The following is a 24,539-nucleotide window of genomic DNA, read 5'->3' as shown; positions in this document are numbered from 1 at the left end:
ATGCCTTCTGATAACCCTGAAGCAGAGGGAGGGCCTCCAAATCAGGGTATTTATTCCCCTGCCCCTAACTGATTATAGAAAGGAGACTCCCTGAGTTCTTCTTTTATGCTCTTCCTTCAACATGTATTTTGTGCTAATGGGAAACAGTTTGAAAGGTAAATATGGGACCCTTAGTAAGGGGTTTAATGCCTGGTAATAAATCACTATGATAGCCAGAAGCTGTAACACTCTAATTGAAAGTGTTGGATTTATCATCATCTGTATACTCGCATAGTAACGAGGCATGATGTTGAAACACAGGTTGCAGTGGGAAGTATGGAGCAGTTAATGTTTGTTAGAAGGAATTTAGTATTGACATCCACAACACAGTGATGAAAAAATCCCAATCTTTAACAAACCAGCTTTAAAGAAAATAAAGTTAGCAACCAATTTATGCCACTGGAAGTTTGTCCAAAAATTTATTTCTGTATCCCTTGAATGAGAGTGAAGCCTGGGGAGAGTGTTTTTTAGGGAAGGGTGGGACCTTAGCAAGGTATAACTGCCTCTGAAGCTATCATGTTCTCCAGGGGAACTGATCTCTGTAGTTGGAAGACAAACTGTAATTCTTGGCGATCTCCAGGCCCCACCTAAAGCATCTCACCTGGAGATTGGCAAATCTATGGAACAAGTGGTTCTTACAAGTAAACTTGAATAGGAGCAAGTTGAAGTTTTATTATTTTATATTGCTTTGGTTTATTTAGATATAAAAAAGGTAAAGGTAGTCCCTTGTGCACAACGTTTTCACGGCAGACTTTTTACGGGGTGGTTTGCCATTGCCTTCCCCAGTCATCTACACTTCCCCCCCACCCCAGCAAGCTGGGTACTGGTTGGATATAACTTTTATGTTATATAAAATATAACAAGTATATGTCAGTTGGCCTCCCTTGTTATGACATCATACTTTATAGCCTTGTTGAGGTGCTGAATCTGATTATTAACACCATCACTACTTCTTGGGCCAAAAACTGTATTTTGTGAAATGTGCCCATTCCGCTGGTGATTCACCTTATTCCGTTTTATCGTTCTACTGTTTTTATTGTCTAATTTATGCTGTGATCCACCCTGAGCCCATTATGGGAAAGGGTGAAATATAAATTTTCTAAAGCTCAGTACAGTTATGGATGGAATTTAGGAGGATCCTCCCAGCTTCCACAAATTGATCCCTATAGTTTGTCAAGGAACTCAACAGGATTTATTTACATACTAGCAGTATGGCCCGTTGTGAACAAAAATACAACAAGCTCCAGAAAGAGGCTCTGGGTGAGTGCCCACCAACCTTGCTGTCTTCTCACCCGTTCAAGTGAAGGCATTAATTCCCTCCCACATACACCTCAAAGGGAGCTGATCTCTGCCATCTGGAATTTCCTAATCTGGAGTTGGCAATGATGCAGCCGCTAAGGAAAAGGACAGTCTTTCTTCACAGTGTGTGTGTGTGGGGGGGGGGGGACACCAAAGCAGCTGACATCATTCTCCTCATTTCTCTTCCCCCCTTTGATCTGAACAACAACTCTGTGAGGCTTCCCTATCTCCTTGTCAGGCAACCATCTTGGGGCGAGGCTGAGGAGAGGAGGGAGAGAGGGAGTGAAAGACAGTACAGGTGGGACAGCCATACTCTCCAAGGCAGTGCCAGGCTCCCTGGCTACTGCAGTGGCTTTTTGGAAGCTATGTGCGCTGGGAGGCTGTCTGTGTGTGCTGTTGATAGGGCCTTTTGTGAGGCCACAGGAGCTCTGCAGCCCTTTCTGAGGCTAGTTGATGAGAAGAACTAAGAGATGTGGCTGTCTCTGAGGCAAGACTGCTTCTGGCAGTTTGTTCAACATTCCTGGGCCTGCAGGAGGCAGGGGCAAGGGGTCAGCCGATGGGAGGCCAGAGATAGGTGATCGACGTGTGATGGACCGATAGTGTGTTTCCACAGAAACTGCCAGAATTAAGGTTGGTTGTGTTTTACTGACAGAATCAGCTTTGCTGGCTGGCAACAACCACTTGGGCTGGAGAGAAGAGCAGACTCAACCAATGGCATGCAATCACTTTTGACTGATAGTCTGATAGGCCAAAGGCTTGAGCTGTACAGTCCCATTGACCCCAATGAATCAGAATGGTCAGAATTGCCACCATGCCTGGAGAATTATTTATAACAGATATACAATTCCAGCCTAGAAAACCAACTTGCCACTGGTGAGAATCTGGAGTGGATGGGGACATGGGGAGGAACTGTAGGGTGGCAGCATTACATCGCTTCTAGAGAAAGCTGGAAGTCACATCACACTTTCCTAGCAATTGTTGGAAACTCTATCTTAAAACTGTAGTGTTTCTAGATTCCTAGAGAGGTGGGACATCACTTCTTGGTTTTTCCTGGAAGTGATGTGTTGCTCAATTGTGATTTTTAATTTTTTTTTCTCCTGCTGGCCACTGGAGTGCTGGCAAGTGACAGGAGCTCAGAGTAAGAGATTTCTAGGTATAATGTCAAGCTCTAGCCCTCACATTAACAACTCCAACAGCCATCTCTACAGCCACAACACAGCATCTTCCCAGAAACCACCAGGAGACAGACAGCCTCTCTTCCAGGTAATAACTATTCCTTAACTGTATCATTTTTGTAGCTACATACCACACAAATGCTATCTTTTCCTCACCTTTCAATGCCTGCACATCACCAGCTGCGTTGAAAGGGACCACCAAGCAGCATGCTCCTCTTCCATGCTGGCTACTTTTTCACTTGGTACCCTGTCCCAAGACATGATGGCCTTCTCACTAATTTCTCCCCTGGCTACTTAAGCAGGTTTAGGCAAGCCTGTCTTCACCATGTTCCTGCTTCCTTATTTCCTTCCCACCTACCAGCCAATCTACCGTTATATGCCCTAGTCTTCAGCTTTCCCTCCTTCCCTCCCCTGGCAGCCTCCCTGGGAATACTGTTCTACAGCTGTGCAGTGGAGAGCCTGCAAGGATTTTCAGAAGGCAATTCAATTTTCTCTGTGTCCCCTCTCCCCACATCATTTCCCTTTTTCCTCCTCCTTATAACCTCCATATCCTCACTTTTCCATACTCACTTTTTCCTTCCAACCCACCAACCTTTCATCTGTCCCATCTTCAGCGATACTTATTTGCTTCATTTATACACTTTCTCCAAAATGGAGACCTAAAGCATCTCACATAATTTTCCTCTCCATTTTGTCCTCACAACAAACTCACGAGGTAAATTAGGTTGAGAATTACTGTAATTTATTCTACATGGGCTTACTCTTGAGACTGATCCAGAAGCTCCAACTGGTGCAGAATGTCATGGCCTGGGTCCTTACAGGGACCCCGCACACAGCTCACATCACTCCTGTCTTGTGGGAACTGCACTGGCTTTCGGTGAAGTGCCAGATTAGATTCAAGGTGCTGGTATTAACCTTTAAGGTCATTAACAGCCAGGGACCAATATAGCTTTGGGATTGCCTCTCCTGATATATCCCTAAGAGGGTCTTGCACCAGTTTGGTGTAGTGGTATACTCCCAAGAGTGCCTTGCACTGGATTGGTGTACAGCCAGTTTGGTGTAGTGGTTAGGAGTGCAGACTCTAATCTGGGAGAACTGGGTTTGATTCCCCATTCCTCCACAAACACCTGCTGAATGGCCTTGGGCCAGTCACAGTTTTCAAAAGAGCTGTTCTCTCAAGAGCAGCTCTGGAAAGAACTCTCTCAGGCCCACCTACATCTCACAGGGTGTCTGTCATGGGGAGAGGAAGGAAAAGAAGATTTTAAGCTGCTCTGAGACTCTGAGTGAAGAGCGAGGTATAATCTCTTCTTCTTCTCTTCTAGTGATCAAGATCTGCTGGTGGTCCCTGGCCTGAGAGAGATCTGGCTGTCCTCAACTCAGGCCAAAACCTTCTCTGCCCTGGTCCCAACCTGGTGAAACTCTCTGCCAATTTTCATCCAGACCCTGTGGGAATTATTACTGTTCTGTGGGGCCTTTAAGAAAGTGATGTTTCTGCCAGGTATCTGATTGAAGACAGCTACAGTTCACATCTGGCACTCCCATTCTTACTCCCCCATGAGATAGCAGACCTCTCAGATTCAATGCCATCTTGTTTTAGGGGAATTGAAATGTTCTTTTTGTTTATGTTCTGTAATATATTGTAATAACACTTATCATTTGTTATTAAAAATTAATACATATACATTACATTTTCTCCCCCCTCCCCCCTTTTGGTGACCCCCGGCAGTGTATTTTAATTAAATTGCTAAAAAAAGGTAATCAGTTTAGTCTTTTTAAGAATCTTCATAAAAAAGAAAGCATCTTAAAACAAAAAGAGAAAAGGAAAGAAAAACCATATGTTATAATTATAACAATTTGACGTTCCTTTGTAATTTATAATTATAATCCATCTTCATAGTAATCCTTCAGTCATTATCAAAAGAACGAAAAGAGATATATTCCAATAGTCTTGCCTTTCTACTATAACCAATTTGACGTTCCTTTGTAATTTAGTCATTGTCAAAAATCACCAAATATCCCTTTACATTCCATTGTTTTTCAACATATTTTTGAAATTTTCCCCACTCATTTTTGAACTTCTCTAAATCATGTTCTTTTAAGATTCTTGTAAGCTTGTCCATTTTGCTCCAATGCATAACTTTTAGAGTCCATTCTCACTTTTCTGGTATTTTGTCTTGCTTCCACATCTGCACATATAACGTCCGAGCAGCTGAAAGCATATACCAAACTATCGTTCTATTTTGTTTTGGAAATTTTTCTATTTGTAATCCCATTAGAAAAATGTGTGGAGCCAGGGGAATTGAAATGTTCTTACTGTATTTGAATGGCCTTATCTGTATCTGAAATGTTTTTATTGTGAACTACCCAGCTATTTGGAAGGGCAGTCAAAAATCCAAATAAATAAATGGACCAAGGTCACCCAGTGAGCTTCCATGACAGAATGGAGATTTGAACCTAGATCTCCCAGATCCTAGTCCAAAACCTTAAATGCTGGCTTTCATGGGAGTGGCTGTCAGCAGCAGACAGCCAGACCTGGGTGAGTCATGAAAGTCTGTTGGCAGTATGTTATTTGTCCTGCACAGCCACTCCTCTCCTCACTGCAAGCCCCACATCTTTAGCTATTCCATATCATCCACTTCTTTGTCCCATGCCTATCATGGTGGCACAGCCCCCTCAGATTCTGCAGAGGTGCTCAGTGTTTTCGCTTGACCCACAAGTCATCAGATGTAGGTCTGCTGGGGGAGGAGGCGGGAGAACCAATGACACTGCCTCTTCTGTGCCTGATCCAACTGATGCTTGGTTCTTAGCCTTGTGGTGAATGGGCATTTTTCCCCTCAGAGGAAGGAAGGTAACTGCAGATTCAACAGAGGTGTGTTGTGTGTGCATGCACAAATGCTCCTATGTTTTGAATAATTTATTCCTTCACACCATTCCTTCCCTAGGTTTCCAATTTTTCTGCAAAGCAGTGGTGTCCCTTTAACAACTTTTTCATTGCCAGCCTTAAAAGTATGTAATTGCTCAGGAGTTATAACTTTTGTCTTCTTGATGTTCGGCTGCAACCCTGTTTGGCTCCTTCTCCTTTAATCTTTACCAGCAGTCAGGTTTTTGCCACCTACATACGTAACAGACTGACTGACTGCTTCAAAGTTTTGGTAGACTATTTTTCCATCTGCAAAGTTTTGCCTTACACTGACCAGGAAAAGTCCACATATTGCTTCTACATGAAGGTTATCCAGATTTTGAGGTCTTTTAAACAGCAGACCCATCTTTCTACTTTCTTGTTAGTGTTGGGCATGAAGCAACAGGTGTATTTTTCTTGGTATCCTTTCCTCTTGTGGCCTGAATGTGTTCTACAGTCCCTTTGAACCCTGGAAGAGACCGGAGAGTCTTCTATATTCCATTAGTTAGAACTATTGTATAGGAATTTCTTTGTAAAAACCGTTGTTGATCTGGAAAAATTGTGTAATAAATGCTTTCATGAAAATATGTTACTATAGATACCTGGATTATGTATGTAAGAATGAAAAAAATCTGTACAATGAGCACTAAAGTCCTATACAGTCCTTGAAAGTTCAGAAGACCAAAGATTAAAAGCAACATTTTTTTTATTTTTAATTTAATATGACCTCTAAAGTTAATCTAGAAGCTTATATTTAATTAACTTCCAAAGTTTAGCAGCTTTGGGAATTCTACACACTCCCTGGAAACCAACATTGGAATGCAATATAGTTGAATAAAATAGCCAAAATAAAATTAAATGCTGGAAAACTAGCTTGTTAAGGCTTGTTCAGCTTATTTTTACCTTCAACCAAACTAACAGTATAAGTAAACTAGTTGAAAAGAGCCCAGAATATATCTTGCATACTTGTATAAAGGAAACCCTGTAACCAGAAACTGCATGATTAATATTTCAAAACACACTGCCTAAAGGGTCAATAGGACATTGTTACAGCAGACTTAGTTTCTAGTTCACCCAGATCATAAACCATCTCATCCTTTCTTTGCAATGGGTGCTACATTCAAGGATATTTAGAAATGCAAGCATCATCTCTAAACATTTAAAAATCTAAGTAAAAATGAATATTGTGAAAACTGAATCTTTACTAAGGATTATCATGGCATATAAGGCCCCTTCAGATATTATGTCTGGGTGAAGTGGGAGCCTATCAAATGTGTGTATCTGGGCATCTGGCCCTTGTGTGACACACCCAGTAAATGGAATCACCATGTCATGTGAAAAGAGCAATTGTGGATTTTCCATATTATGGAAGCTGAATAGGCACTGAAAATCTATCTGTTTCCACTTCATACTAAACAGCTACTGCATGCTCCTATTCACATGTTTGCTGGAATCCTAGTCTGAATAGGGCTATAATATAATCAATTATGTGGAATTTACCTCTTTTTTCTAAACACACTACAATATTTATTGTTTTTACTGTTAATTTTAAATTGGTGTTTTAACTTTGATATGTAGGTTTTTATTGCTATTTTTATATGTTGTGATCCCTTGAGCCCGTTTATGGGAAAAGGTGGAATATAAGCCTATTAAATAAATAAATAATACATTTAGTAACTGAGTTTGTCACAATTATTAGATCTGACAAGTCAAGCATTTACAATTTCTATAGTAAAAATCTTTTCTTACCCCCTGAATCCATGTCTCTCTTTCATGTCTTTTATTTTACCCTGCCTCCAAAGAGCTCAGGGAAATGTGTATGGTTCTCTACTTCCTATTTACCCTCATGGCAACATGGTAAAGTAAATCAGCCTGAGACAGAATGACTGACCTGCAATCATTTAGTAGGCATCATGGCTAAGTGGTATTTGGATCTGATCTCCCAGATCTTAGTCCAATACCCTCCTAAACCTCACAACATTGAGTCCTTTTCCATCCATTAAAACCACAAGACTGTAGATACAGGATAAAGACTGGGAGATATATCCAAATTACTTCTTTCCACCGTACTGGAATCAATGATTACTGCCTATGCATAATGGGATATTACCCTTCTTTCAAGAAAAGGTTGTAGAGGGAACTGCTTGGGATGTTGTAGGGTAAGATGTTAAACTTCAAGTAGTAGAATGTACTGGCTGGTCTATAGATTATCTTTTGTGGTACTATGTCAAAGTTAATAAAATTTACTTAGCTTTAGTTTGGTTGGTTATCAAATATGTTTATGGCCATAATATAGACAGAGGCTTTGTTATTTAGTGCTGTGGTTCAGAGTACTGCTGGTCTGAGTATTCCCAGACATCCAGGATTCTTCTTCTTCCATCCATTTTTTGCATAGAAAGCCCTGTTCATTTTTCACACATACAAGAGGTCTGTCAACCAAGCGCAAGCTGTACTTTCCTAGCAAATGCTCCAAGACTCATAAATATTTGATTAAGACTATAACAAATTGGCTTAACTCTGAAAAAGTCACGATGGGGTCCCATCTGGTAGATGGGTCATATGTAGATAGAGACCATCTGGGATTTGAACTTTCTACCTGACCCATGGCTGGACAGTGTTTGTTGTCCTAATTGTTTAATTAGGAATATCTATGCTTCAAAGGAGGGGTAAATATAACCCTACCCCCAGGCTCAGACTTGAGACCATGCCATGTGTTTTATTCCTTTCAAGAGCTAAACAAGCAACATAGAAAGCTATATAAATGAACTGGATCCAGGATGACTGTACTAAATATTTCCAAGGAGCTGGCATACATTGGTTTGGAAAACATCATCAGTTTCCCTGTTATGGATAGAAAGATATTGTGCAAATATTTGTGCATTCTAATACCAAGAAGAATGCTCTGAATAATCTGTTACTATTAAGATAATTGTCAACAAATAAAGAAAACACTAAGGGATTTATGTAAAAAACTGCATGGTATGTCATTTAATAAAAGAAGGAACATGTACTTGATGGTTTAGGTTTAACGCTTTCATTCAGACAATATGAGCTACTTATATTTAATAGGATTTAATGTCTGGAAGAAATTGATGACCTACTATATGGATTTGTTCATGAACGACCCTTAAAGTCGTAAAACTGACACAATTAGAGAAACACAATTAGGGTGTGTTGGATGCAACTATTTCCAAACACTTAATTTTAGAGCTAAAACATATACAACAGTTTTAACTATCATAAATAAGGAGGGAACAAGTTATAATATTTTTGTAAACCTGAAGTCTACTAACAATAAAGTGGCTTAAGATATGCAAAAAAATTATGACACAAAACCCAATTTAAGCATGTCAATACTGAATAGCTTACAAAAAATTCTGCCCATTCAGGGTTCCATGAAGTTGGCATAATGCTTAACATTTTAAAATGCAGTTGTCAGATATTCTCAACAATCTCCAAAACAGAACTAAACTTGAAAAAATTTAGTATTACAGATCACAAACCTTGTAAAATCTACTTTGCATTCTATTCTCTATGAAGCAAAAGTGGCTATTACAGGTAAATTTTTTTCAATACGCAGAGACTCAAACAATATCAAAAGTAAAAAAAAAAATTACACTGAGACAAACTGAATAAGCAGTTTAGGAATACTGCTAATCCCTAAAAAGCACATGGTTCATAATCTCTTCATAATCTCTGCTATAGTATTCACCAGCTGCTAACAAGCTAGATTCTTTAAGAACCTTGCTGTAATCAAAATATCAAATGTGTGCATTTACAGTTAAAACAGTTTTTCTTTATAAACTACCCTGTATTTGATTGACTCTAACAAAGCTATTTGGCTGGAAATTCAGAAGCAGACATAACTTACCACTTTTTGATGTCATGGAGATCAATAATAATTATGACTTCTTATATTTAATAAGTAAATGCCCCAAAACTTAGCAGTACAAAATGAGAACAATGGCAAGTTGGTCACAGTTTTGTAGTCCTGAGGAATGCATTCTGGAAGAGGTGAAGAACTCATAAAGCAGTAAAATAAAAAAGTGACATCAGCAAAACTACTACAACCTATGTTCTTAGGGCTGTTCCCATGCAGCATGCCTAGCTCAGAGAAATATTTGGTATTGTAAACAGACTGAAAGAACATTAACACACCAAATATAAGAACAACTCTCCTGTCTCAAATAAACACATTCATTACCAGTCCAGTAACACTTGTGCGTCTGCATCAAGAAGCTCTTATAAAAGGAGTTGTGTAAATAAATAATGGAACTGTTTCTGTTAACTTCCCCAGGCAGACTAGATTGGGTTTCTAAAGTCTAGTGTTTCACTGCATACTGCCAGTTCTCTGTTTCATGAAAATGCAGATCTTCAGCATAATTTAAACCTTAAGAGTGGTGGCACACACAGAAAACTTCAGCTGAGAAAGTTGGATTTTAATTGGACCAATTAAAAATTGGATAACAGGAGATTTCAGGGCACACCTGCCTACATGGGTGCTTCAACAATCCTTAGAGGAAATAAGAGAAAAAGTTCCTCTGAAAGGAATAATTTGTGTATGCTTTCGAGAAAGATCTTTATTGAAACAAGATAATATCTGTATTTTCCTAAGTGCTGCAGTATATTATGATTGTCATGCAAGTTTGTTCCTTGGACATATATGGCATTGTTAGTAATAGGGTTAGGAAATTCCTGGAGATTTTGTGGGTGCTGCCTAGGAAAAGTAGGGTTTGTGGAAGGGAGGGACCTCAATAAGGTATAATGCCATAGAGTCCACGCGCTAAAGCAGCAGTTTTCTTTAGAAGAACTCATCTTTGTAGTCTGGAGATCAGCTGTTATTCTAAAAATCTCCAGATAATCAGCAAGCCTAATTAATTGGGACTTCCGGGGAAGGAAAATGCCGAGATAAGCTGCTTCTCATAACGGGAGCAGGCTGCAACTTCTGTTTGGGGTAGTGGAAGGCAAATTAATGCCTACTGCCTACTTTTCTCAGTTAGAGATTAGTCCAAGATATGCACAGGAAACTTTGAGGAGATTTACCTTGGCTAAAAGGGAGTCCCGGGGTGGGCTCCATTGAGGCTTTGAGGGGTCTCCGGATAAGAGTTGCATTTTCATCATCTGCAGAAGTTCTCAGAGTCATTTATTTGACATAAGCTCGACAGAATGATAACATTATTGGACTTTGTTAAACATCTAAAGCTACACAAGACCAGTGTGGATCTGGATAATTGGCAGAAAAAGTACAGATTACTATCTTTCATTCCGGGACTATTTACAGTTATCAAAGAATTCAGGTTTTCACGGCTGGTAACATCATTGGGGTTTGTAGAATCTTTCGGGCTCAAGTGCCGTGTTTTACTGGAGAAAGTTTTTCTTCCAGACATTTCGTTCTCAGCTGCGGAGAACATCCTCAGTGGCGTTGCAACCGGAGCAGGCGCTCTGACCTTCTTGGCTGCTGTGCATTGAGTGAGGCCAGGGCTGCTGGAGAGCTGCTATTTCTAGGCTGGAGGGGGTGTGGTGAATATTGCCCTTTCACCACACCCCCTCCAGCCTAGAAATAGCAGCTCTCCAGCAGCCCTGGCCTCACTCAATGCACAGCAGCCAAGAAGGTCAGAGCGCCTGCTCCGGTTGCAACGCCACTGAGGATGTTCTCCGCAGCCGAGAACGAAACATCTGGAAGAAAAACTTTCTCCAGTAGAACACGGCACTTGAGCCCGAAAGATTCTACAAACCCCAATGATATTTACAGTTAAACAGAATAAATTCAGAAGGTGGGAAATGGAAATCTAGAAAGCTTGGAAGAAGAAGGGAGGAAGAGGTGAAATTTGGATTTTGTAAACTTAAAGGACAGTGCTAAAAAGTGGAAAGGAATTTATTGTTTGGTCTACTTGCGGTTTTGAAAAAAGAGCACCATTGTCACAGACCTGCAGCATATACAATCAACACAGGAAGTAGGTCAAGCATTGTGAGATCTCTACCAGTGAAAACGAGATTTGGTGGCAAGTAAAGCAGGAAGTAGCGGATGAAAAGCCTACTCTAGGACTATAATACCATTAAGAAACATTGGCAGCCATTGCTTGGAGGTCAAAATTAAAATAATGTTTTTAAAGTGTTCGGGACATTAACAATTGTTGGAATTAATTGAGATGATGACAAGAAGTTAAATACTATTGGACATATTGTTTGTAATGGACTTTAAAAGCCTTTAAAAGAAAAAAGGAAAAAAGTTGCAGAGAGAAGCAAAAAGTCGCAACTGCCATTTTGAAGGATTTAAAAATGTTAAAAATTAATATCTCCGCCTGGGAAGCTCTGAGGACGGCGAAATTAGGCTTGTTATAAAAAGCAAGCTCTAATCTTTTGAATCTGATAGTTAAATTTGAAATTGGTGAGATCAAAATTTTCTGTGTTTTTAAATGTCAGAATACAGGCAAACCCTTACAAGGGCTACTTCATTGGAGAAGATGCAGAATCAATTAGAGGCAATGGAGGCCAGAATGATGAAAGGCATGAGAGATCTCAGAAAGGAAACAGAGAAACATCTAAAAGCAATATATACTGAACAATGTGCAAGGCTATGTATAAATGCAGACCTTACAGAAGATATGATAATTAGCAAAGGTACAAGACAAGTTTGTCCGCTTTCCCCATTGTTGTTTATAATGACTCTTGAAATATTACTGATGCAGATCCAAGAAGATAAATAAACTGAAGGATTAAAAATAAAAGGATTTACAAATATAGAGCATTTGCAGATGATATAATGTTTATAAATGAAAACCCCATACAAGTCACACCTTTGTTGTTAGCCAAAATACAAGAATATGGGGAGTTGGCGGGACTTTGTATTAATAAAGAAAAATCAAAATTTCCATGTAAAAATAAATAAGCAACAAGAATTACAGAGACTAACGGGCTGTGAAACCTCCAAGGTAAAATATTTGAGTGTGGAGATAACAATGAAGAATATTGATCTATTTAAAAACAATTATGAGAAGCTATGGCGTAAATTGGATGAAGATATGTTAAAATGGAACAAACCTAATTTGTCATTGCTGGGTTGAATAGCTGCAATTAAAATGAATATTCTACCAAGAATAATGTATTTGTTTCAAACTATTCCCATTGTGAAAGAAAGTAAACAATTTGATAAATCAAAGATTTCAGGTTTTCACGGCTGGTAACATCATTAGGGTTTGTAGAATCTTTCGGGCTCAAGTGCCGTTTTTTACTGGAGAGAGTTTTTCTTCCAGACGTTTCGTTCTCGGCTGCAGAAAGAAAACAATGGTCAACTTGCCTTTCTTGACGTCCTCATTACCAGGAAAGATGACGGAAAACTCAGCCACACTGTATTCAGGAAACCCACACACACCGACCGCTATCTAAATAAGAATTCCAATCATCATCCTCGCCAAAAACATACAGTTGTAAAAACCCTCATCCACCGAGCATCACGCATCTGTGAACCAAGCCAACTCCAGCAGGAACTACACCACCTCAACCAGTCACTGCAGGCCAATGGATACTCCCTACAAGAAATTAAAAGAGCCCTCCATCCCAAGAGACCATCCACACCAAATCCCAAGCCACACTCAAATGTAGGTACAGCCTTCCTGCCCTACATAAAATCTGTCACCGACCGCATTGGCAAAATTCTCAAACGCCACAATGTTGACACAGTCTTCAAACCCACACAACAGATCCGCCACATGCTGCGCTCGGCCAAAGATATGAGAGATCCACTTTCAACCCCTGGAGTCTACAAAATATCCTGCTCCTGTGGTGCAGTCTACATTGGCACTACCCAACGCAGTATCAACACCCGCCTCACCGAACACAAGAGACACTGTCGCTTGTTTCAGCCAGAAAAATCAGCTGTAGCTGAGCATGCACTTCAAGGAGACCACGTCATCCACTTTGAAAGAACAAGTCCTTTCTACGGCCTCACATTATCATACCCGCCTGAACAGAGAAGCTATTGAGATTTACAAACACCAGCATAACTTTAACAGAAAGGAAGAAGGCATTTCCATCCACTATTCTTGGTATCCAGCTCTGCAAAACACCCTACAGACTATAAATTGCAGAAATTCACAGAACAACCAGTACATTCCACAGAACAATCAGCACAGTCAACAACCATCTTCCTTATCTTCACACCCCTTCCAACCCTCCCAGCAATTAACACAGAACAATGGTCACATTCAACAGCCAGTTTCCTTATCACTACCCTTCCAGGAAGCCCCTCCAAACAATGGGCACATCCACAAACCTATTGCCCTTTCACCACACCCCCTCCAGCCTAGAAATAGCAGCTCTCCAGCAGCCCTGGCCTCACTCAATGCACAGCAGCCAAGAAGGTCAGAGCGCCTGCTCCGGCTGCAACGCCACTGAGGATGTTCTCCGCAGCCGAGAACGAAACGTTTGGAAGAAAAACTCTCTCCAGTAGAACACGGCAGGTTCCCCATCAGCACTGGGGGTAGTGGCAACTAGCAACCCTACATGTAGACCAATTTCACACTAGGCTTTTTCTGGGTGGAGAGCCCTTTTGCTCCTGGTGCTTATCTCAGTTTTCGCGCAAGCTGCCGCAAACCTACACGTTGGAGAGCTGCTTTCCCGCTGCAAGCAAGATCCTGTTACAAGCGGTTTCTGCTTGCTGCAGGAGAGTGGTGCGCCAACTCCTAGTTCTGCAGCAGCTTGTATGAAAAAAAAAGAGAAGCACCAGGGGGCAAAAGGGATCTCCACCCAGGACAAGCTCTAGTGTGAAGTCGGTAGCAGTTAAGAAGCTTACTTCTGGTCTAATTAAACTACTTTGTTAGTTAATTGGCTCTGCTTCCCAGCTTACAAAATAGTCACTCTACTGATGTATTTAGGAATGTTTAATAGAGAAGCTACTGGTCTGCACAGGATATGAGGGAGGGGCCAGAGCCAAGTCTCCCTTTCCTTACTATTGTTGGAGGCTGAGGGATTCTGTCTAGTTGAATTAGCAGATGCCATGCTGCTAGCTCATTCAAGCTGGCACAGAAAAAGCCAAAGGAAGAATAGGTTTTTATATTCCATTTTTCTCTACCATAAGGCATCTTAAAACATCTTACAATCACCTTCCCTTTCTCTCCCCAGAATGGGCACCTTCTGAGGTAGATGGGGCTGAGAAAGTTCTGAGAGAACTGTGACTGGCCCAAGGTTTCATGTGAAGGATTGGGGAATCAAACCTGGTTCTCCAGATTAGAGACTACACTACTCCACACTGGCTCATGCTGGAGTGGCCGATAGAAGGCTGAGAAGAGGCACAGAACTGAAGACGACCACAGAGGAAGAAACAGCTAAAGGCCATACACATAACACGATAATTTAAGGCCACTATATAATTCTTGGGTGCGTGAAGACAAGGAAAGACTTTCAAAGCATAGACCAGCGGTGTCAAGCATACAGCCTGTGGGACTGAACCAGTCCCTGCAGGGCTCCAATCCGGTCCATGAGCAACTGGATCTCATCTGCTATATGCTTGCTGTTTCCCAGTTCACTTTTGCCCAGCTCTCTTTTCTCCTGCTTCCTGCTTCACAGAGGACATAAGAGAAGCCATGCTGGATCAGGTCAAGAGCCCATCCAGTTCAATGCTCTGTCACACAGTGGCCAAAAAAGCCAGGTGCCATCAGGAGGTCCATCAGTGGGGCCAGGACACTAGAAGCCCTCCCATTGTTCCCCCCCAAGCACAGATACAGAGCATCACTGCCCCAGACAAAGAGTTCCAACAATATGCTGTGGCTAATAGCCACTGATGGACCTCTGCTCCATACGTTTATCCAATCCCCGCTTGAAGCTGTCTATGCTTGTAGCTGCCAACACCTCCTGTGGCAGTGAATTCCATGTGTTAATCACCCTTTGGGTGAAGAAGTACTTCCTTTTATCCATTCTAACCTGACCGCTCAGAAATTTCATTGCGTGTCCATGAGTTCTTGTATTGTGAGAAAGGAAGAAACGTGCTTCTTTCTCTGCCTTCTCTAGCCCATGCATAATCTTATAAACTTCTCTCATGTCACTCCTCAGTCGACGTTTCTCCAAGCTAAAGAGCCCCAAGAATTTTAACCTTTCTTCATAGCGAAAGTGTTCCAACCTGGTTTCAGGTAGCCGGCTCAGATTGACTCAGCCTTCCATGCTTCCGAGGTCGGTAAAATGAGTACCCAGCTTGCTGGAGGGGGAAGTGTAGATGACTGGAGAAGTCAATGGCAAACCACCCCGTAAAAAGTCTGCCGTGAAAACGTTGTGAAAGCAACATCACCCCAGAGTCAGAGATAACTGGTGCTTGTACAGGGTTTCCTTTACCTTTACCTTTATCTTCCTTTATCTCCTTTACCTTTATTATGATACTGGCTGATTTGTTCCCTTCCTAATAATTCCCATCATAGTATTGGGCTTTTTTATTGCAGTTGCACAAGTGTCTCGACATTTTCAGTGAGTTATCTACCATGACGCCAAGTTGGTAGAAGATGGTCAGTCTTCGACAGTTCACACCCCATCAACTTGTATTTATAGTTAGGATTTTTGGCCCCAATGTGCATTACTTTGCACTTGGCCACACTGAACCTCATTTTCCACGTTGATGCCCACTAGCCCAGCCTTGACAGATCCCTTTGGAGTGCCTCACAATCCTCTCTGGTTCTCACCACCCTGAACAATTTAGTGTCATCCACAAACTTAGCCACTTCACTGCTTATTCCCAACTCCAACTCATTAATGAACAAGTTAAAAAACATCGGACACTGTACTGAGCCCTGCGGTACCCCACTGCTTACCACCCTCCTCTTCGAAAATTGCCCATTGATACTTACTCTCTGTTTCCTATTAATTAGCCAGTTTTTGATCCACAAGAGGACTTGTCCTTTTACCCCATGACTCTTGAGCTTACTTAGGAGCCTTTGATGAGGAACTTTATCAAAAGTTTTCTGGAAGTCAAGGTAAACAACATCTATTGGGCCCCCTTTGTCCACATGTTTGTTCACCTCCTCAAAGAACTCTAACAGATTAGTGAGACAAGATATTCTCTTGTCCTACAAAACCCATGCTGAGTCTTCCTCAATAACTTTTGTTCATCAATGTGCCGATTCTTTCTTTGATAACGGTTTCCACCAACTTTCCCGGTATTGAAGTCAGATGGGGGGTGACATTTGCTACGTTGCAGTCCTCACGAATGGAGGCAGTTTTTAATGAAGGATTACATATTTTTGTCAGGACAGTCACAATTTCACCTTTGAGTTCTTTCAGATGAATACGGGCCTAGTGACTTATCAGTTTTTAAATTGTCTATAAGTTGTAGGACCTCCTTTCTCATCTCCTCAATCTGACTCAGGTCTTTCAACACCCCTTCCAAAAACAGCGGTTCTGGAGTGAGCAAACACTTCTCACCTTCCACAGTGAAGATGGAGGCAAAAAATGCACTCAGTTTCTCAGCCATTTTCCTATCCTCCTTCAGTAATCCTTTTACCTCTTGGTCATCCAAGGGTCCCACTGCCTCTCTGGCTGGTTTCCTGCTTCTCATGTATTTGAAGAAATTTTTATTGTTGGTCTTTATGTTTTTTGCAATATGCTCTTCATGGTCCCTTTTTACCTGCCTGATCACAGACTTGCATTTGATTTGCCACAGCCTGTGTTCCCTTTTATTAAACTCACTGGACTACCTGTCCACTACTTAAAGGAATCCTTCTTACCTTTTACAGCTTCCATTACTTTATTAACCATGCAGGTCTTTTTCTACACCTATTTGTGCCTTTCCTGACATGCAGTATGTATTTTATCTGACCTTCTAAGAATGTAGTTTTAAATAGTCTCCAGGCTGCCCCAAGGGTTTTGACCCTATTTACTTTCCCTCTCAGTTTCCTCTTCACATGCCTCCTCATCTCAGAGAAGTTACCACTTTTAAAGTTAAAAGTAGCTGTGTTGGTCTTTTTGGGCAACTCTCTATTTATACAAATGGTGAACTCAATAACATTATAGTCACTGCTCCCTAGCGGTGCAATCACTTTTACATCTCACCAAATCTTGAGCGTTACTTAGGAAAAAAGAAAGCCAACCATCCCTTCCATCAATTAGCTGAGTGCTACTCTCTCTCCTCCCCCTCCTTTGGAGAGGAAGTGAGGGGAAATAAAGAGTCAGAGAGACAGAGAGAGAGAGACCCCCATGGTAGCTTTAAAACTAACAAGATTTTATTCCAAGTGTAAGCTTTCCTGTACAAGCACCCTTCTTCAGAGAGAAGGGGGAGGGAGAGGGAATGAAAGAGAGAGAGAGAGATACCTTTCCAGTTCTAATAGTTCTAAAAAAATCTCACAGCACACCTTGCAATCTTTATTAGGGTAAGGGAGCAAGTCCAATAGCCCCTTAACAACTAACAAAATTTGTGACAGGACAAGAGCTGTCATGAGTCACTGCTCACTTCTTCAGATACAGCTAGAATTTGAGTTCATTTGTCTTTATGTCTTGGAAAGCAAAGTGATTTCAGATGCCAAATGATAATAGCAGGCATTGGTAAGGAGAGAAGAAAGCTAGGTCTCAATTCAGTCCAGGAAAATGCATTGTTTTGAGCTGCATTATCAGTTGCAATTCAGCAGTCTCTCTTTCTAATCTCCCTTTGTAAGACAACTGCTACTCTTCGGTCAGCAACTAAATGTCCTGGATAATTAAAATGTTCCACTACTGGTTTTTGAATGTTGTGGTTTCTGATAGCAGTAGAAGGAGTAAGACTTCAGTAGCACCACAGTAAATCCTGCTGATTACATTTTCTCAGTGACAAAGGATGTTGACAGAGCAGGCTCTCTTTGCCTGTATTTTCCAGCAGCAGCAGCAGGGGCTGGGAAAGATAGGATGAGCTGCCTCTTCCTACTTCTGGGAACCTTAGGAGGATTGACCTTGTAATGGCCTGTAAGAGCACTAGAGAAGTAAAGGGCAAGTCTGTGCCTAATGGAGGTGACACATTTAACTAAGGGCGATTTCCCACATAGCTTACCGAGGAGCAAAGTCCCTCCTCACCGTGCAGCGTCTGCTCAGATTTCCCACCAACTGCTCCGCGGATTCAGGAAGTGCCGCACCTTTTGCGTCTTAAATGGAAATCGCTAAAACCCTAGTTTACATTAGCAATGCAAAAGGTGCGGCACTTCCTGAATCCGCGGAGCAGTTGGTGGGAAATCCGAGCAGACGCTGCGCGGTGAAGAGGGACTTCGCTCCTCGGTAAGCTGTGTGGGAAATCGCCCTAACACTCTGTTCTACAGTTTTTTAAGCCTGGTGCTAAATATTTGCTATTATATTGATATAGTAAATTCTATGCATTGCCAGCAGAACTGGGACAGACATCCACATCTAGAACCACTGTTTCTCCTACAGGCAGAGACAGTTCTGTAACAAACCAATACAAAGTGCTTTGGGTTATTTCAGGATCACCTTGGAAATAAATGTTATCAGTTCAGGGAAGATGGAATATTTTTTGCTTCCCTCTCCCTAGCACTGAGTATGCACACATGCTAACAAGCTAGAGACCCTACTCTTAATAACTCTTGGATATAACATGAAGTCAGTATTTACAGCTGAAGTGCAGACCGATTTCGCACTCACCTTACTCCACTCTCACATTTGTCTTCTCAGCATGGCTTCCTTCCAATTTCACACTATTTGCCCTGGGGCTGCAGCAAGAATTGGCGTTTTCATGCAGCAAACAGAAACGGACTTTTAGCAGTTTCTGTTTGCTGCGCAAAAACACCGACACTTGCCCTGGGGTGGATAGTGTGAAATTGGAAGGGAGCCGTGCTGAGAAGACGAACGTGAGAGTGGCGTAAGGTGAGTGTAAAATCGGTTGCAGTGTCCAAACATGCCCAAAGGTCAACTCTGCTCTTGGGTACAATGACTGGGCCATTAAAAATGCACCTCCATTTCTGTGTCTAAGGACCAGCTATACATAGACAAGTTCTGTTATGTAGGCTTTTGATTTCATTCCACTCTCCATTAAAACCCATGGATCAAAACCAGGTAGCTTCAAGCATATCTAGTTACCAGAAGCTGACCTTCCTTTAAAAAAATGAAGACCACCATAGGCTTGTCTTTCTCTTACATTTAGCTGACAGAATCTGTATCCAGTACTACCAAAGAACATGCTAGACTTTTTTTTTCCAGTGGTAAAATTATTTTATACATCATAGCTAATAAAGACGAGGACTGAAGCAAGATGGAAAAAGTTTGTAGAGGAGGGAGAAAGAACCATGACAACTCTCAGACCGAAGGAACAAATGCTTTACTCTTTCCAGATGTGTGAAGTATGGAAAGCAAACCATTGACTTGTTTCTTCCATTCCCTGAAAATGGAACTTAAGATGCAAGCATAAAGCTATGTATTACTCTTTTGTAAACCCTGCAATTTATTCCCTGTGGCTTGTGGATTTGCTGACTAAGACGGCTCAGTCTCCTTTTCTAACCACTAAACCAAACCTTGGAAATAAACTTATTTGGGACATGCTATTAAAAACTTTGGTAAATCAACAGCTAATTGACTTTTCCCCACCCAGAACTGTGTATATTACTTGTATTTGTGAGGCTATTCAGTCATGGGATTCTCAGCATGGGAGGTTAAGTGCAATAGACACACTGTGAAATCCACCTATCAATGCACAGTCTTTGATAGGAAACTATCCATTTCAGCAAAACCTATGTTTCAGCATTTGAATAGATTGACATAATCATGACCATCATTGGTACACCAAATTAGTCATTTTGTGTTAACTGGCAACTAGAACAACCACAGCCATGTGTCTAAAGTTCACCCACTTTGTAGACAAAATTCAGAGAACCTTGTGACTAAATCTGTATGTCCAGTTGTTCCTTTAACATCTGTTTTAAAGATCCAGTATTTTCTGGAAAACTACTTTTGAAATATATAGGCATTTTAAAAGAGATTTTTACTTCTAATTCAACACAGAGGACTGTTTGTCAAAGATAAAATTAAGAGACTTCGTTACCAAGTATATAGAAGGAACTTGCTGTATTGGGGCCTTTGAGCAGATTAAACAGGTTTGCATTATGGTACTCAGCCCAGTCAGAAATATGCAACAAACGGGCATCAGGGAAATATATTTGGAGCACTGACAGGTATTTCCACTAGCTATTTTGGGCAATTATTTTAAAATTCTGTTTATATGCTTACAGCAGGAACAAAAACAGCTCCATTGAAATGTACTTACTGGGTAACACTTCGGTGCATGGGCAGATGAAGTAGGCTTTCCATTTCCACTTTGGCTACCAGGTACTGTTTGGTAACCAGAAGCAGGGTTGTTGGTGAAGAAGTGAGAGGGCCACAATACTTGCTACAGCACCATGTCACTTCCACCAAAAAAAAAAAGGGGGGGGGAGTGACAAAGATAATTCTAGGAATTAGTGGAAACTCTATGGTAAAACCATATAGTATAGAGCTCCAGGGCAAAGGGAGTGGGGGATCCCCTGACTCAAAGGGAAATTGGGATCCCTACCTTAACTGCCCATTGGTTTGGTTAATGGTAAGAGAGAGAACAAAGGAAAAATGGGAGGCAGGATGGCAATCAGAAACAGGTTAGGGTTGTTAAGAATTATACTGGTTACTCAAACAAATGCATCCCATCAAAGATAAGTGTGAATACAAAGAGGTTACTTCTTGGTATACAGTTTGAAGAAATCAGAAGAAGGCTTTACAAAGCACAAAAAAACCAAAAACCAACCATATTTTGAAAGGGCTGTCAGGCCAGACCAGGCCATAACCAGGAATAGAAATAAACACCTTTCCTAAAGCAGGAGAATAAGACTAAAAATTTCCTACAAACTAAAATAGATAGAATGGTGATCTTTGACTCTGATGTTCTGGGGGATTATTTGTCATTGATCTCCTGGTATGGAGGCCTTCCCCCAACTTCAAGGTTATCAGAAAGCAGGGGTGGGGGGAATATTCACTGGACACTCCATTATATCCTATGGATATTGGTCCCCATAGGGTATAATGGAGAATTGATCCATGGGTATCTGGGGCTCTGTGCCCCCCTTTTTGTTAGAGTTACCAAATTTTCAGCATACCATTTGGTTCCTCTCAGAAAAAAACCCCCAAGTTTCAAAAAGCCCCCAAAGAAGGTGCCCTCATCCCCCATTATTTCCAATGAAAGGGAGGCATTTAAAATGAGTGTGGTCCCTAGAACTGTGATGGCCAGAACCAGTATTCCCTCTAAACTGAGTAAGTGTGAGCTAGCTCACAGATTTTTAGCCTCCATCTCACACATTTTTGTCTTAGCTCAGGAAAAATGGCCCTAGAGCACACTACTTTATGCAGTAATTCATAACTTTAATGCCAGTAGCTCACAACTTTAATTCCAATAGCTCATAGGGTTGCCAAGTCCAATTCAAGAAATATCTGGGGACTTTGGGGGTGGAGCCAGGAGCCTTTGGGGTGGGGCCAGGAGACATTAGAGGTGGAGCCAAGATCAAGGCCACGTGCCCTGTCCCGAACCCGTGTTAGAGCACCCTTCCTCCCGCCTCCCCCGCCTGGGAGACTCACTTGAGGTTGTCAAGGGAGCAGACATTGCAGGCGGCGCTGCCGTGCCCGCCGCCCCCAGCTGCACAGCTGCCCAAACATGCCAGTGGCTGCCTCGTCTCGCCTCTGCTCTCCGGCTACAGCCTGGGTCCCCTCATCGGCATCGCCTCTGCCGGCCCCGCACTGCCATTTGGCCGCCACACACAGCTGCCCAGCCGCGGAAGGAGCTGCATGGGACATGCCGGGAAACATAGTCCCCGAGGAGACGCCACCCAGAAGCCAAAGAGGACGCAAGGACTACAAGGCCCAGCGTGCACCTCGCGAAGGGAGGCTGGACTGGAGCGAATAGCAGGCCAGCGGTGGGCGGGTCTTTGTGACCCGGAGGAAGGTATGAGCCTGAAGCCTGCGAGGGAGGCAGGCAGGGAAAGAGTGTCTCTGTTTGAGAAGTGGCACCAAAATTGGCGCCGTTTTTTCCCTCCCCCCACGTCCGGATTTTTGGAGAGCGGGGGAGGAGGCCGCTAATTCGGGGGTCCCCCGCCAGGGCAGGGGGTTTAAAAAGCCTAATAGCTCACAAGGTAGAATTTTTGCTCACAAGGCCTTGCAGCTTAGCGGCAACATTGGCCAGAACCCCTTTGGAGTTCAATTGTACTGGTCCACCCCAAAGTTTTCTGGCTCCACTCACAAAGTCCCCAGATATTTCCTGAGTCAGACCTGGCAACCCTAAGAATCATATAAGTGCTAATCTACTTGTTACACAAATAGGGCTTTTTTTGTAGCACAAACTCCTTTGCATATTAGGCCACACATCCCTGATGTAGCCATCCTCCTGGAGCTTACAGTAGGCCCTGTAATAAGAACCCTGTAAACTCTTGGAGGATTGGCTACATCAAAGGATGTAACTAATATACAAATGAGTTCCTGCTACAAAAAAAGTCCTTTACATAAATAAGTGCTGAGAACTACAGAAATAAACTAGTAATCTTACTAATGAGCAACCTTCAGATATTGCTCTTCTCATCATGGGGTGAACTGTCTTAAACATGCAAGAGAAAAAGTTATAATTTTGGAAGTGAATCATGGGATTTGCAGATAGTTCTTCACATAAGCAATTATCTCATAAACATAAAAAGAGAAATTATTTTGGATTGCACTGCTTGTGACAGCAAGCGCAGAACTATAGCTCAAGGCAATAAATCTAAAATCTATATATATCCAAAATAACACTATAGCAAAAAATAAACAAAAATACAAACGGATATTTGTGAATTGCTTAAGAAAAAGAGAAGCGTCATCTGAAATTCTCCAGAATGTCCAAACCTTTAAGTTTGTGACATTCCCAGTTTTTCTCTTGGCACATTATTGGCCTTGTGAACTTTTCATATATTTTGAATGCTGCTTACAAGCATAAAAAACAAGGTGAATATTCTTGATAATACTTGATAATTATTCATGGCAATTATTTTTCAACATGAATCATCAGGAAGTCACTTCACTAAGACCCCTGAATGTGACCACCCATCCCCAAAACCTTTAAAAGCATTCTGAGTAATAGCTCTTCAATAATCAATCCTACATTGATTAATATGTTTATTGGATGGGCACCAGGGATTCACTGCCTCAACAAATTCTTTACTGAAAAAGTCTCACAGGCAAAAGCTTTTCTTTTTCTTACTGGCTGTAAAAGTTCATGCAGAAATTCAGGCTAGACAGTTTCTTTGGCACAGTGAATAATTATATACTGTGAAGTGTGGTAATTATTTAGATTATGCATTTCCTTGAGGGAGGTTTGCATACAAAACATACCATTCAAAACACACAACCCTACCGCATAAAGAAGTCATAGGATGAAAGGAATAATGAAGTATCTCTCTAAGTCACTGTAAGTACACACAATTAACTTGCTAAATACTGCCCTTCTCCACATAAGCTTTGCTGGAACAGACAGCATCAGAGCTTAGAAAAATATTCAACATACAAAATATGAAGTGCCCAAGGAATAGTTACTATTGAATGGCAGCCACAGACCTTCAAAACAGTATAATACATGGCATTTTAAAGATATAGAACATAAGGGGAAGACCTGGGTAATATAACAGAATAGCATATTCAAATTGAGCTATTCTTTACTATCTATGCTCATGTCACACCAAGTCAACATGCAACATCTGAAATTCAGGGAAGAAAAATTAATTATGAAAAACTAATAAAAGGCACACAATAGTTCTTCATTTTTAACTGTACACAACATGAATCTCTAGGCAGGGAGATTTTCATCACCACATACAACTGTGCAAAGTCATAAAAGTATAATACAGCCGTAGAAACTGTAAACAGCCTGAGCATACAGTGAAAGTATACAAGTTTCAGACAACTATACCTTATTGTCCTAACTGAAATGCAGTATTTCCACATCAGATTCCACATTGCACTTCCATCTCCCTTCATGACCTCTTCAGCAATATTACAGAAGGTAAAACTTATTCCAAATAATCCAGTCAAAATGTATGCTTAGCAGGCACTAAGCAAAAGTTAGCCAAGATTCAGGACGCAGCCACACTGATTCATGATCTCCAACTATTCCTCTAACCTCCGCTAACTCTGTA

At 41.5% G+C, this 24,539-nt stretch overlaps 1 protein-coding gene across 11 annotated transcripts in view; it reads right to left on the bottom strand.

Moving 5' to 3' along the window:
• The window catches only part of IQSEC1 (IQ motif and Sec7 domain ArfGEF 1), a 328,187-nt gene that overhangs the window by 209,089 nt on the left and 94,559 nt on the right, over positions 1-24,539 (bottom strand). Inside the window, exon 1 of one of the 11 annotated variants that reach the window (XM_060239838.1) lies at positions 24,314-24,436. The exons of the other annotated variants lie outside the window; for them this stretch is intronic. Within the exon in view, the coding sequence (XP_060095821.1) occupies positions 24,314-24,381 (68 nt within the window). The 5' untranslated portion in view covers positions 24,382-24,436. Of the gene's footprint in view, positions 1-24,313; positions 24,437-24,539 lie in introns of those variants that run through there. 11 annotated transcript variants of the gene reach the window in all.

The sequence above is a fragment of the Heteronotia binoei genome, chromosome 5 (genome assembly GCF_032191835.1).
Source record: "Heteronotia binoei isolate CCM8104 ecotype False Entrance Well chromosome 5, APGP_CSIRO_Hbin_v1, whole genome shotgun sequence".
Lineage (NCBI taxonomy): Eukaryota > Metazoa > Chordata > Lepidosauria > Squamata > Gekkonidae > Heteronotia > Heteronotia binoei.
Note: the sequence above shows the minus strand (reverse complement) of the source record. Positions and strands in the feature narration are given on the sequence as shown.